Here is a 15215-nt window from a genome sequence, read left to right on the forward strand (position 1 = left end):
TTATATATAATTTATAATGTATATGCATATACATTATAAAAGTGGATGAAAATTCGACCTTATTATCAGCCAGCACAGAAATATTTCTTAGAAGAGAGATCAGACTTCATTTAAGACCACTATTTAATCAACAACTTAAAGAGGAGACAAAACTCTGAGTATCTGAGTTATTAGCTGTCAAGATGATTTAAAAAAAAAAAAGGCAAATAGGGGCACCAGCTGGAATCTCTGGCAGAAACATTGAGCATATCATAATGTAAATAGGAATTATTTCAGTGCTCTTATAAAGCATGTCAAATACTTTCTATTAAAAGGCTAATTATAGTTTTTTAAAGGTTAAAAAAAAGAGGGAGGGGACAAATAGGTCATTTGGTTAGAAAAGAGAATAGAGAAAGAAGGACCAGAGAAAGGAAGCAGGAGAGGAAGCATCTTTTGGGGAACAGGAATTGCTAGTGTCTGAGTTAATTGCTTTTACGATCTAAATCCTTCCATCCAGAAGGGCTAAATCTTCTAGTAAAGCCCATATCAGTGTCTTATATGATTGGGTTTTATTTTATTCGTGTTGTGCAAATTAAAGAAAGGAACACATTTTCTGTCCATGAGAAACACAAGGATTCCTACAGGTACTAGCCTGTGGAGCAGAGTTCTGTGTCAGAGGAGCATAAACTTTTCAGGAATTCCCAGAAATCTCCTGTAAGCGTTAGGCTTTCCAAGACTGCAAAGGGTTGAATCCTTCTTTCGGAAGTTGAAGGGGCTGGATGCCACACGAATGTGTGGACGACGCCCAGCACGGTACTCCGCAGGCAGACCACGTGGCCTCTGCATGGTCTTGGTCTTGGTCTGCTGCAATGTAGACTCTGGGCTCTCTCAGGTGTGCCTATGAAGCTACTACCTCAGTCTTTCTTCTCCAGACCTGTAGTCTCACCACCTTCCTCTCACTACCAAGAAAAATTATCAAGAAACTTGGAAATAAGGCTGATAGATGGGCAGCATGTACTTTCAACGTCCTATGGGGCAAAAGCCCACCTAAGGGTTATCTGGGGTATTGCAATTCTTCCAACTCGCTGTTTACTGTTGTTGAAAATTCCTAGACGTGGTGAACTTACATATTAAGTTGTAGATTTTTCTTTGGTAGAAATGCAAGTAATTTGTCTGGCAGGGGGGAAAAAAACCCCCAAAGGATATAGTTTACTTCCTTTAAGATATTAATGTTGGATTGAAACCAGCAGTCTGACCATAATATTCCTTTTGTAAATTGCCTGTAAATACCTAGCTCTTCAAATCTCTTTCAACTGGTCTTAGTATCTTATTGGTTTTCTCATTAACTAATCAGTTGAATAAAATCTTTGACTTGTGTTTATTTTATATTTGCATATATTTATATTTATATTTTAATTGTACTTTAATCTTCTCTGAGTTTGTAGACTGTAGGCTGTGGAAGAGTCTGCAACCCTTCCCTGCCCAGAACACTCAAAGCATTGGACTCTCCCGCCATTGAGTCCATGCACCATTTATAGCATGGGGTTTGGCACACAGTGTTGGCACTTGTAAGATTTCTATCTCCTTTCCCCCTGTCTGCTTTGAAGACTAGGTTCAACTCTTTAGCTATTTGGAGTCGGCTCTAAGACATCAAGGGGAATGACTTCTTGAGGACCCAGGATGCAGTGGGAGGATGGTGGGTACTTGACACTCTTCTCCCAATGGGGAGGCTGGGTACACAGCTCAAGGAAAGCCTGCTAGCAGGGCTCCTTTAAGTCTTTTGCTTAGGGTTCATGGCTCTGGCTGCATGTGCGAATTAATTGGGGATTAACAAAAAATACCCACTTCAGGGCTCCACCTTCAGGAAGCCCAATGTAACACAAGTGAGCCAGACCTGGGTATTGGCATTTTTCAAAAAGCTTCCCATGCTTCAGCCAGGGTTGAGAAGCCTGCGCTGGCTGGTGTGGTTGCTAAGCCAACACACGGGACCAGAAGCGGTGCTTCTCATGGGCTCTCCTCCTGCTTGGACGTGGGTCACTTGAGCTATGCTCAAAGGGCTCTGTTTTTTCCTGGGGAGTGCCCTGTGTTAGTCTTTGTGGTGGGACCCCGGGGAGCTCCAAAGTCCACGGAAAAATCCCAATTCCTAAAAGATTTTCATCTTATCAGCAATCTCCTTACAGCCTGCACAGAATGTTCTATTGTATTTTTCCCCCCTTTTTTTTAAATTCGAAGTTACTGGCAGCCACTAAAACAGCCAAGAAGCAGAATCCAGCTTTGATCGGTTGTCAGCAGAGCTGAAAACTGCTGTTTTTGAACAATTTTCTAAAATCTCCCTTTTCTGGTCTGTCCTTCGCTCCCCTGGCAAGCCTCTGGACCACCAATTTGCACAGTGCGCTTTGCTGGCCACAGCCCTGGCCACCTCCTCTTCTCCCACCCTCACAAATTAACACGGTGCTGCTCAGACTGCGGGTTTCTCTGAGCGTGCCTCTTTCTTGCGTCTCTGCCACCACAGCCTGGCAGCCTCAAAGCTCTCACCATACTGTTTCCATCTTCCCCTGAGCCTCTGTGGCCTGACTCCACTGCACGGGTCAAAAGGGCAGCCTTGAGCGCAAGCAGTGACCTGGGAGCTCCCACCCCCTCCTCCCACCTCATTTCTGCCCCTCACCCCTTGCCCAACTCCTCCAAAAACCAACCCTTCCTCTGGAAAGATAAGACTCTCTTCTCAGTTCCTGTATCCCCTTCCCCTGATTTCTCATTTCCTTTTATTCCAGACTAAGGCGGCCCTTTGTGAAGGGGGATGTGGCATTTTTGCACAAATATTTAATCTTTTCCAATCTGCCCTCTGCACTGCCTGTCAGTTCTCGGGGCTGAAACCACTCTGTTTGCTTTAGCTCGTAACAGGATACTGTTTTGAAAAGTGATGCAGAAGTCCAATTACTTATGAATCTGGGCTTTATTTTGCATGAATGCTTTTCATGGCAACTATAGATTTATTTTTTCTTCCTCACCAAGAATTATGTTGCCGGTGGGGGCGTGGTAGCAAAGCAGGCAGGGAATCCAGACAGCTTTTAACTTTTTACCCTGTAGCATGAAAACCTCAGCTGCAGGGACCTAGTAAAACAAATTTAGCCAAGGTTTTACTGGCAGCTTCTTTCAGGAAAGATCGGCCCCTTCCCTTTTGGGAAATGTCATTATTTCCCACAAAATGTAATTCATCCTATTAAAGTGTCTGCAGTACCTGTTAGAAATCACCTGTTAGGGGCACCTGGGTGGTTCAGTTGGTTAAGTGTCCAACTTCGGCTCAGGCCATGACCTCATGGTTTGTGAGTTCGAGCCCTGCATTGGGCTCTGTGCTAAGAGCTCAGAGCCTGGAGCCTGCTTTGGATTCTGTGTGTGTGTGGATTCTCTCTTTCTCTCTCTGCCCCTCCCCCACTTGCACTCTGTCTTTCTCTCAAAAATAAATGAACATTAAAAACTTAAAAAAAAAATCACCTGTAAAACATACTGAAGAAAGAAAAATGTAGAAAATAGATAATAGCAACCAATTCTTTTTAAAAGCCCAATTTGTGCAATGTGCTTCTGATATTGTTGCTAATCCTCACCACAACTGTGTGTGGCACACATGTTCTTCCTATTTTGTAGGAGGTGAAACAGCATGGTAATCACATGCTTTGGATTTTTCAGGACAGTATGGACTTTCATTTTTTTTCTCTCAGTGTTGGACCAAATGGGAGATGATGACTCCTGATTGGAAAATATTGCTCAATCTCCTATTTCTGGTCTCAAATGAAGTTCTCTCCCAAAGCAGTCAAGGAGTCCATGGAAAGATAGGCCCAGGGGTGCCTGGGTGGCTCAGTCGGTTAAGTGTCTGACTTCTACTCAGGTCATGATCTCACGGCCCATGGGTTTGAGTTCCATGTCGAGCTCTGTGCTGACAGCTCAGAGCCTGGAGTCTGTTTCAGATTCTGTGTCTCCCTCTCTCTCTGCCCCTCCCCGCTTGTACTCTGTCTCAAAACTAAATAAACATTTAAGTTTTTTTTTTANTGACCTCATGGTTTGTGAGTTCGAGCCCTGCATTGGGCTCTGTGCTAAGAGCTCAGAGCCTGGAGCCTGCTTTGGATTCTGTGTGTGTGTGGATTCTCTCTTTCTCTCTCTGCCCCTCCCCCACTTGCACTCTGTCTTTCTCTCAAAAATAAATGAACATTAAAAACTTAAAAAAAAAATCACCTGTAAAACATACTGAAGAAAGAAAAATGTAGAAAATAGATAATAGCAACCAATTCTTTTTAAAAGCCCAATTTGTGCAATGTGCTTCTGATATTGTTGCTAATCCTCACCACAACTGTGTGTGGCACACATGTTCTTCCTATTTTGTAGGAGGTGAAACAGCATGGTAATCACATGCTTTGGATTTTTCAGGACAGTATGGACTTTCATTTTTTTTCTCTCAGTGTTGGACCAAATGGGAGATGATGACTCCTGATTGGAAAATATTGCTCAATCTCCTATTTCTGGTCTCAAATGAAGTTCTCTCCCAAAGCAGTCAAGGAGTCCATGGAAAGATAGGCCCAGGGGTGCCTGGGTGGCTCAGTCGGTTAAGTGTCTGACTTTTACTCAGGTCATGATCTCACGGCCCATGGGTTTGAGTTCCATGTCGAGCTCTGTGCTGACAGCTCAGAGCCTGGAGTCTGTTTCAGATTCTGTGTCTCCCTCTCTCTCTGCCCCTCCCCGCTTGTACTCTGTCTCAAAACTAAATAAACATTTAAGTTTTTTTTTTAGAAAGATAGGCCCCATAAAAATCATGTACACAGGGCTCCTGGATGGCTCAGCTAGCTCAGCATTTAACTCCTGATTTTGGCTCATCATGATCTCACAGTTCAAGGGATTGAGCCCCACATTGGGCTCTGTGCTGACAGCAAAGAGCCTGCTTGGGATTCTTCCTCTCTCCCTCTCTCCCTGCCCCTCCCCCTCCTCTCTGTCTCTTGTCTCACTCTCAAAAGAAAGAAATATTTTTAAACAATCACGTACTGAGGGCTTTTGGTGAAGTCTGAAAGGAGCATAAGCAGTGAGAAAAGAAAGAGCCCTTTCCAGAACTTCAGGTCTAGGGTCCCAGGCCTGAAAATGTTTCTGGTTAAGTAACAATAGGAGAGAAAGGAGTGCAAGAACAGCAGCCGTGCTTCTGCTCAAGGGCGCCGTATTTTAGAAAATATTAATTGGGGGAAATCATGTGGTATGTGGAGTAAAAAGATCGGGTTACAAAATTAAAACGGATTCCAAGTCTATAAAAAAAACGGGAAAACGGGAAGAAAAGCCAAAAGTATTCATAGCAGTTACCGTTGACTGGTGGGAATATTTTTATAGTTCTGAAAAATATTTTCTGTATGTTCCACAATGAATATGTATTCTTGTTATGAGCAGAGCCCAACTGATAAAGTTGCCAACATGGAGGCCAGGGAAACGCCCCTTGCTCCACTTGCAGTGTTGGGTTTGGGCGGAACATCAGTAAGGAGGCCCCAAGTGGCAAATGTTGTTTGAATTTCAGGCTCGTGTAAGAAAACATCATCTTTGTCTTTCTTCTCCCTTCCCCTCTTCTGCGAGCCTGTTTATTAGCTTCTGACCTTCTGTTTCCCCCCTTTGTGCTGTTCCAGGAGAATCAAATTCAACAGATGTGCTTGCTGTGTCTGTTATGGAGGACGGGTTCTGAGCGTCTCTCTCTCTCATTCTCCTGCACTGTGAACCAACAGAAAGGGAGGGAAGGAGAACAGGGGAGACAGAGGCACCTATCTGAGTCACAGTGAGGTGTAGCTGCCTGAGGTCCCTAAGGGAGTCCTGTGGTGGTCCAGATGATTCGGCTACAGTCAGGTTTCCTCCTGGATCCTAAGCTCTTCCAGGAAAGGGGATCCTGTGCAAACCACCTTTGGGAATTGCCATCCTCTGCCCACTGGGTGTAAGGAACTTCCAGCAGCTTGATGCTCCAGAAAATGGCTGCCCTGGATGATGGTCATGACCAGAGTGCTTCCTTGGCCATGTTTACTCTTAAGTCTAGTGGCACTGCAGAGGAAATGCAGAGCCTGACTCCGGGGAAGTGGGCTTGGAGTGGCCACTTGGAAGAAATGGCCACCAGAAGAAATAATTTTCACGTTTTAGATTTAAAAAAATGAAAAATTTTTTTTTGGTGGAAAAAGCAATATGTGTTTCTTGTTCCAAAGTTTTAGAAATCTAGCCCCTTCTCCATCTAGTTTGGGAGGACAGAGGAAATCTTTCTTGGTCTCCTAATGAAGTCTTTATTTCTTTAAACTGACTTGGAGAGATTACATTTTTGGATGTGAGCATTTCCTCCTCTAGATCTTTCTGGGGCTGGCTAACATTGTGCTATACAGGGGTATTCAAAGAGTTGGGTGATGAACACAGATGAGGGGCTCAGGCACTCCCTGTCCCTCAAGAAAGTAGGCCACAATTCCTTCACTGAGTTCTGAAGGTTCCTATGGGGTGGCTGAGTTGCTCTGGAGTCCCCGCTGTGGCACTGTGGGTCCTGGGCAGACAGTGACCCTTGCTACATAACTCAGTGTCTTCTGTGTAAAGTGAAGATTACGTTACACTGTGCCCCAAGGTAGTTGTGAGGTGCATTTGAAATATTAGCTGTGAACCTGATTTGAAAATAAAAATATTCCAAATACAAGGTCTTGTTTGTATTACTTCTATGATCCCACGTGTGTTCAGTTGGGAAGGACCATAGAGAAAAGACTGTTAAGAGGCTGGAGGACTAGAGAGACTTCCTGTAGGCTGGGTGGGGCTTGAAGAGGCTCTAGGGAAGCCATATAATCTTCTGCTTTTGGGGAAAACCAGGAGCCAAGACATCTAAGGGGAAATGGTATATGGGCTCAGGAGGCATCAAGAAAAAATGAACTGGACAGAAAGTGTTGAGGAATGACAGACAATGAGCTGAGATACATAGGGACAGATGCTGGGGGAAGAGGGGTCCCAAGAATCAGGTAGAGCTGAGCCCCCCTGCCCCCCCAAAAAAGAACATAACTACCTCAGCAGTTCTTCAGACCCTAATATCCAACAGTCTACTCAGTACATCTGGTAAGCTACTGATAAGCTGGTCCTGAAGAGAAACTGAAAATCTATTTCCAAATATCTTAGAAACTGTACAAGGGAATATAAATTTTAATTGTTATTTCCATATACCTTTGTTAAATAAAGGTAGCTCAGGAAAGGGAGCCATATCTTGAGTTTCTGAAAGTATTAATTGTAGAAAATTATCGAAGACAATGCATTTTTTATCCTAAATTTTTTATGAAAATATTAAATAAATACAACATTTAAGGACAGAAATAGTAGGGTTTTATGAGTTTTATGAAAAGATGGATCAAGTTGTAGGGCCCGCCAACCTCTCTTCACTTGTAATTTCCAAGCACTTTTTTTTAGAGTTGAATGTTTGTTTGTTTGTTTGTTTGTTTGTTTAATATTTCCCCTCATGTTTGCACAACTAGCACCAGCTCTCATGCCAAACTAGGTCATGAACATAGTATTAATGAAGTAATGGAAGAAGTTTGGCTAAGAATTGGGGCAGCAAAGCAGATGAGTAACAGGACAATAGTAAAAAAGGTGCATTCTGTGAACTTCTAGAAGCACAAATTGGTGACTTAGTGCAGCTTACTGGATTCAACATTTTTCACATTTTCTTCAGCCATCTTACAGAATTCTTTTTCAATTCTTACACAAAGTACAAAAACGTTTTTCCCCCAAGGTTTGTAATGCCTGTTAAATTGTCACTGAATTATGTTTGTTTAGACACATATGAAATGTTTATATTCTTCTGGCAAGTAGCAGTTTGGATTTTTTTTTTTTAAGCCTATGCCTGCAGGCGAAGCCAGTGGTTGTGAAATGAGCCAATAGTAAACCCCAGGCAGTTGGCAACTTGAAAATGTTTATGGGTCAGCTAGGTGCTATCACGAAACTCATCGGTCTGACCAGTGGGGACTTTCTTGTAAGTGGGAAGCTTATTTGTAGGCATAACCATTTCTTCAACAAACCTTAACTGAGTGCATTCTTGAGGTCAGATTCAACCTGAGCTTCCAACTTGAGCTTTCCATGTAAAGTTACAATAACACAGCCCCAACCACCTCTGCCCTGGCAGAACAGAGAACAGACAAGAGAAAACACAGCAGAGCAGATCTGACCCGCTATGTGGGTCATCCTTGCCTGGAGCAGAGGGCATTCTGGGAATAGCTTTTAGGGATCTGAGCTCCTCAGCTCTGGGTTACATGTAATGAAGTGTTCTTCAGATTGTCCCTGACCAAAGTAATAAAATCTATAGGTCTAAGACTGGAAACAATTTTACCGTGAGATGTTAGTATAGTTCTGAATTGGATAGATTTAATTTAAATAGATGATTAAACAACATGGGGAACTCTTCTAACATCGGAGATGAGAGCTGCAACTTCACCAATTTATTTCCATTAGAGTGTCCATCAGGATTGCCTAGAGGGCACAGAAGCATTCTCTCTGGCAGAGGTGAGCTGAGGAAGGACTGTGTGTCTGCTGACCAGAAGAATGACCTAATGCTCAGGACAGAAGTCAGCAAACTATTGTCATTCATCTAGGGCTCTCTTTAATGTGGGCGTCTTCTTTGTAAATGAGAAGCCATTTCATGGCCACAGGAGCCAGTAATCCTTATAATGAAGGACAGAAATTTATTCCTCTGGGGCCGGAACATTTTGCAGGTGGCTATTCAAATCTTAACCACTGTGCTTTTATGACATCACTGAAACGGAGTCAGGATGAAGTAAAGATACTTAAATGGAAATATTTATTTCCTTTAAACTGGAACTTAGTTTTCCCTCCCCAACTTTGAGGAGGAACATCGGGATGAAGGGGGGGCAAGGTGATATGAGCATTTTAACACTTATTACAAATCCTAGAGAGTTGTTGCAGAGCTTCCTGGGTCTGGTTCTCGTTCATGAGACCTCACATCCCTTTTTCCATTCAGACACGTCCTTGCCCTCACAGTGTTTCTTCCAGCCTTGCCTGAGGACGACAGGGAGGCAGGAATGACAGAAAGAAGCATGACAATCCAAATATTCTTAGGTCCAAAACCATAGATAATTAGCCAAAACCAGAAGCACCCAGGATTTAGTTTTATTTGTTTCTGAGCTCCAAGGACTCTGTCCCTGTGACTCGTGAAGACTTCTCTCGTCTTGATTTTCTCCTAGTCCTCATTAGCCTCAGCAACAGGTAAACGACTTTTATAAGGATGGGTCATTTAGTTAAACACCTCCACCTCTGAAAATTCAGGTTCCCCAGGTGGGTGATGTGATTAGCAATGTTCATAAGAAACCCAGCCCCAGAGATAACTGTGAGCACCAGAAACCATGTCTCTGCACAATCCTAGGGTGGTTTCCAGCTAATGTAGGGCATGATTGACATGGTTATTCTTCTCTCGCTGCTGCCTGTTCTCTCTCCCCACAAAATGTTGCCCTAGCTCTCCAAAACCATATCCAAATGTTGGGCAAGCTTAGGCTTTTCCCCTCTTATGTATTACCCTCACCAGCAATTCACATTAGAAAACACCTATTGTTCCATTGTTTGGTCCATCTTAATGTGAAAGACAATCACAAATTACCATGACTGGTAACCTCTCTCCTCCCCATAGAAACCCCTTTCACTCATGGGGAAACCCACATACTCATGGGAAAGGGTATAGACAAGGTCACATTAAAATCATTTGACCATTCTGCAAAGAGGAGTTGGTCAGTGCTGGCTGGAACCATGGTGGATGGACGCACTGTCAGTGTGCCTAAGTCTCCGAAGGAAAGACTCTTACCAATAGTTCATCCCTTCTGTCTCTTTAGCAATTTTCTTGGCACAGATGATTGCATCTGTGAGGTCATCAGTGAGCAAGGCTGTAAGAGAGAGGAGTACAGTATTAGCTGAGACTATTTTTTGGAACAGGAGGGTGGGAAGAACTATGAGCTGCATTCTTATTTTTGTTGAGCTTCTTCACAAACCAAAGTTTGTTTTGTTTTCTAGAGTAGGCACATCTTGACTTCTTGAAGCATTAGTCCTGAAGAGATTTTGGGAAAATGTTTAGAAAAGACATGTAGGGGCCACCTGGGTGGCTCAGTCAGTTGAGCAACTGATTCTTGATTTCGGCTCAGGTCATGATCCCAGGGGTCATGGGAGCGAGCCCCATGGGGTCATCGAGTTCCGTGCTGAGCATGTAGCCTGCTTAAGATTTTCCCTCTCCCTCTCTCCATCCCTCTCACTCATGCACACACACTCTTTCTCTCTAAAATAATTTTTTTAAAAGACAAAGTGGGAGAATGTTTTCTGTGTCCTAAAGAAATACACAAGTAAAAGGATCAATAAGTACAAGGTTTTCTCTACTTGGGTTCCTTTGACACATACGATCTCCTTATAGGTAAATATGAAACTTGTTTATTTAACTTTGCAGTTTGTTCATTAAGAAAAAAAGTTCTGGGGCGCCTGGGTGGCTTAGTCGGTTAAGCGTCCGACTTTCGCTTAGGTCATGATCTCGCGGTTCGTAGGTTCGAGCCCCGCGTCGGGCGCTGTGCTGACTGCCAGCTCAGAGCCTGGCGCCCGTTTCAGTCTGTGACTCCCTCTCTCTCTGACCCTCCCTTGCTCATGCTGTCTCTCTCTCTCTCCTAGAAATAAATAAAACATTTAAAAAGAAAAAAGTTCTACCTGAAGTGTTTATCATATGCAAAATTCTTTATGTCAAATACATTAGTCTTTATTATTTTTTCTATGGCTTTCAGACATACGGAATTTCAGACAATACGGAATTTTGGTTGCAAATGCAATCATTGGTATCAGCATTCTTTCCTGTGTGTCCAGAAGTGACCTCAAAATTCTCAATGCAAACACGACAGGAAAAGGCAAATAAATATAAAGTCCAGCATCATTTCTGTTGCGTGGTGGGTTCTTCAGAAGCAAATGCAGAGATGGGTTTGGGGTGTGAAGATTTATCCGAGATCCACATCTGTGGAGGGAAGAGGGCAGAAGCCGGACTGGGCAGATGGAGACATTCAGTTGTGATGCAGGCTCACCAAAGTTGTCTAAGTTGTGCCCAAATAGCTAAGTCGTTTTTTTTTTTAAATGTTTATTTACTTATTTTGAGAGAAAGCGAGTGCACATGTGCATGCCTGCATATGAGTAGGGGTGGGAAAGGACGGAGAGAGAGGAGAGAGAGGGTCCCAAGAGGGCTCCTCACTGTTAGCATTCCTTAGGGAGCATAGAGACCCATCCCATGAACCATGAGATCACAACCCGAGCCAACTGAGCCACCCAGGCACCCCTAAATGGCTAAGTCTTTATGCCTCTACCTCACTTTGTCCCTGGGTGTGGACTACCACAGAGGGGCACAGTGTTAGATGAGACAGTCCTCTGCAGCTAAGACAGACCCTAAAGGAGATGCCAGGTAGACTGTCTGCAAATCGTGCAGATGCAGCTAGAGTCAGACATCTTCCCTTCAAGGGGAATCTGGGTGGTCCATCTCCCTGCCCATCACAACCACAAATCAAAGATATAAAAGCCGAAACCATTTGATATCATTTTTATTTATCAAGTAAGCAAAGATTTTAAAGAATAGGGTAATACTCCGTGTTGACTGGGTGCAATGAAAGAGGCACTCTTCTGTACTTGTTGGTGAGAATGTAATGGGTTCAGCTTTTCAGGAAAGCAGTTGAACAGCATGTGTCAAGAGCCTTAATGTGTTTCTTATCTTTTCACCTAGCAAATTATTTTTCTGGTCCTATCTTAAGGAATTCATTATGAATCCAGACGAAGATTTATTTACGAAGTAGTTTACTGTAGCTTAGTTTATAAAAGGAAATTTATTTCTAATTGCCTTATAACTAGGGATGTTCACCTTACTAATAATACCTCCACAGAATGAAATAAGGTGCTATTTAAAATCATGTGTTGCATGATTTCATAATAGTGGGAAATGCTCCCAAAATAAAGTTCTCAATGCTATAAAAATATCCACTTAGAGCTAGACGGTTCAATCTGGTAGATATTAGCTACATGGGACTATTTAAATCTAAATGAATTGATACAATTAGAACTTCAGTTCATCAGGTGCTCTCACTACATTTCAGATGCCTTATAGCATCTTTACTGTGGTTAGTCGTTCTCATATTGGCTAGCTCAGAGAACATTTCCATCATCACAGAAAGTACTATTGGACAGCACTGGTTTAGAGAGAAAATAAAAAGATAGTCATAGCCACCAGTATTTGAAAGTTCAGCTCTAAATTGTGACATCACCAATGCTTTAAATCTTTCCTGCCTGTTTTTAAAATTTTTACAGTAGGAATGTATTATTTTTATTTTCAGAAAAATATAACTAGAAAGAATAATATTACCTTAAATGGATCACTACAACACAAAATTATCTTGTAAACTCAATTGAAAATGGTGTTTTTCTTGAGTATGCTGATTTAGTTTCTACTTAGGTTGCTTTCTCAGATAAGCTAAACTAGAAGATTTAGGTAGTGATAGATTTCTTTTAAGGAAACTCACTCCAAATGGGGTGCTTTTAAAATTTTTAAAAAATCTATTAAACAAGAGAAAATTAATGAAAAATATGAGCTATAAGTGATGACAAATTTGGACAATATATTCAAATTCACTAGCATTTGATACACAGTGAAAAATAAAGCTTTGTTAGCTTATATAAGTCTTTCACCTTGTTTCTAGAGAGATGAATAGTTAGAATAGTAATCACTATTACTAATAGTTGACCTGTATAGAAAAAGTATTCTGTGTCAGGCTCATGGTAAATCCCTTCATGTATTATCTCTGCTAGGACTTGGACCAACCATGTGGGTGTGGACCATTATTAGCCCTTTAAACTGAGGTCGACACCCAGTTAATGAGTCTGCATTCAAACCGAGGGCTTAAATTCTGTTGTCTTCCACTGCTTCCTTCATGGCCACTTAAGCAAAAATTCCTTCTTATGGAATACTATGTGCTAATAAAGTTGATAATAAAAATATAAATACCATTAGTCTTTCAAGTAATTATTTATTAGGAGATTATCCAAACTTAAGTTCTTGGTATCTGATACATGTTCAGATTACATAGAAAACACTTTATTTTGCACGCATAAATTATTTTTTTAATGTTTATTTATTTATTTTGAAAGAGAGAGAAAGAGGGCACATGTGTACATGTGTACACATGCATGAGTTGGGGAAGAGCAGAGAGAGAGAATCCCAAACAGGGTCCATGCTGTCAACACAGAGCCCAACTCAGAGCTCGACCCCATGAGCTGAGAGATCATGACCCGAGCTGAAATCAGGAGTCAGATGCTTAACTGATTGAGCCACCCAGGTGCCCCTGTGTGTATAAATTCTTGATAAGTGCTGAGATACTGAGGTTTGTATTTGAAAGTGGTTGGAGCCTGTTTCCTAGGAGAAGTGAATTCAGTGGGGCCTCAAGGAGTGGGAAAGACACAAATGATACATAGTGCGGAAGATGTAGAGAGTATTCTATTATGCTAAGACTGGAACACACGGGAAGACAAGACTGGAACACAAAGCGAAAGACTTGTGTTTGGGATAAGATGGTTTGCTTGGCTGGAGATGCTATATAGCCACTGGTAGCCATAGGTAGCTCCAGAGATTGGCTGGAGGTTAGGTGCTGCAGGCCCACGCGGTGGAGACCTTGTAAAGTTTGTCAGTCTCCCTTTTTTTAAAAAAATTTTTTTAATGTGTTTTTTTTTAATTTATTTCTAGGAGAGAGAGAGAGACAGCGTGAGCAAGGGAGGGTCAGAGAGAGAGGGAGTCACAGACTGAAACAGGCTCCAGGCTCTGAGCTGGCAGTCAGCACAGAGCCCGACACGGGGCTCGAACCCACGAACTGCGAGATCATGACCTAAGCGAAAGTCGGACGCTTAACCGACTAAGCCACCCAGGCGCCCCTGTCAGTCTCCCATTTTGCGACAGCTTTTTGTTGCCGAAATGAGATGTTTTCAAAGTGCTAGTTGGACATGGCTTTGAATTTGCTCAGGAAAATATGTTAAGGAAGATGGGGGCTGGGAAACATGAACTTTATGTGCAGAGATGTGAAGACACAAGGAAGTCACCACAGAGGGGCAGCAGAGGGGCAGAAATGAGTTAAGAGAGCAAGTATTTATAAGAATCCATGCCAAGAATTGCTTCTGCTCAATTTACTTTAAATAGACAAGTCTGTCCAGTCAAAGGGTTCTGTTGAACAGCTAAGCATTATTCCACTGAATAGTTTATTCTCCCACATCCAACAACAGAAAACAGCAACGATCTACACAAAAAGAATAACTTATTTTCGGGTAAGTTAGTTCTGCTACAAAGTCTCTCTGTTTCTCCCCAGCATCCTTCTGCCTTCCAACTAAAATATCACTACCATGCCTACAATTTAATCTCCTTCCCCTCTCTGAAGTTACAAAGCCAACTCAGATACCAGGCTGATGAGAAACAGAGATTAATATAGGTAGACAAGACTAGATACAAGAGACAACAGTCACCTTTTTTCCCCCTTAAACATCTCTTATTTTAAAGAGGTCTGTGCCATTGGAGGAAAATAAAGATTGGTATTCTATTATCATGTGTGTATATACACATATATATGCTTGTATTTATACATACGTACACATACAAATATTCTGTCTAAATTTAGTTTGGGGAAGATAGGCAGGAATTTTGGAAAAACAATTTGGTATGGGTATGTGGAGGTGGCATAGCTTTGGAAGATGGGCAGGAGGTACATGTGAACCGTACATTTATGAAATGTAATGTTTCTTATAAAGACACCCTAATGCTAACTTGTTTCCCAGCTCCCATGACAAATGTCCCTACTTTTGTAATACGTGGGACAGAATGACATTGTCCATAATTAAAGCTTCTCTGGCCTGAGGCTGAGGGAAGCCAGCTACTAAGGGGTGATTAGGATATAAAACCAACATCCTGTTTTCTATTTTAAAATTGTCTCTAAAAATCCCATGCTCTTTATGATGAGAATGCAGATAGGAGAGTTCCCTCACCTCTAACCATGAACCGTCCAACATTTTTAATTTCCTAGAATTCAAGATTGCCTTGCAGATATATGTTTGCCCCAGACTTCCTTATTTGAAACTAAATTGAACAATATTAAATTAGTCGACTGCAAGTAAAGTCAAGCATGGTTATGATGGAGTAACAGATTTTCTCTCCTGCCCTGAGCATCTAG

At 42.1% G+C, this 15215-nt stretch overlaps 1 protein-coding gene across 1 annotated transcript in view; it reads right to left on the reverse strand.

The window, feature by feature from the left end:
• Positions 1–8766: 8766 nt before the first annotated feature.
• Positions 8767–15215, reverse strand: part of LOC144238013 (lysozyme-like protein 1) — a 17177-nt gene continuing 10728 nt past the window's right edge. The window contains exons 4-5 of the mRNA XM_077771769.1: positions 9809–9887; positions 8767–9012 (exon numbers count right to left, since the gene is read on the reverse strand). Of these exons, the coding sequence (XP_077627895.1) occupies positions 8943–9012; positions 9809–9887 (149 nt within the window). The 3' untranslated portion in view covers positions 8767–8942. The remainder of the gene's footprint in view (positions 9013–9808; positions 9888–15215) is intronic.

The sequence above is a fragment of the Crocuta crocuta genome, unplaced genomic scaffold, assembly GCF_008692635.1.
Source record: "Crocuta crocuta isolate KB4526 unplaced genomic scaffold, BGI_CrCroc_1.0 scaffold457, whole genome shotgun sequence".
Taxonomy (NCBI): domain Eukaryota; kingdom Metazoa; phylum Chordata; class Mammalia; order Carnivora; family Hyaenidae; genus Crocuta; species Crocuta crocuta.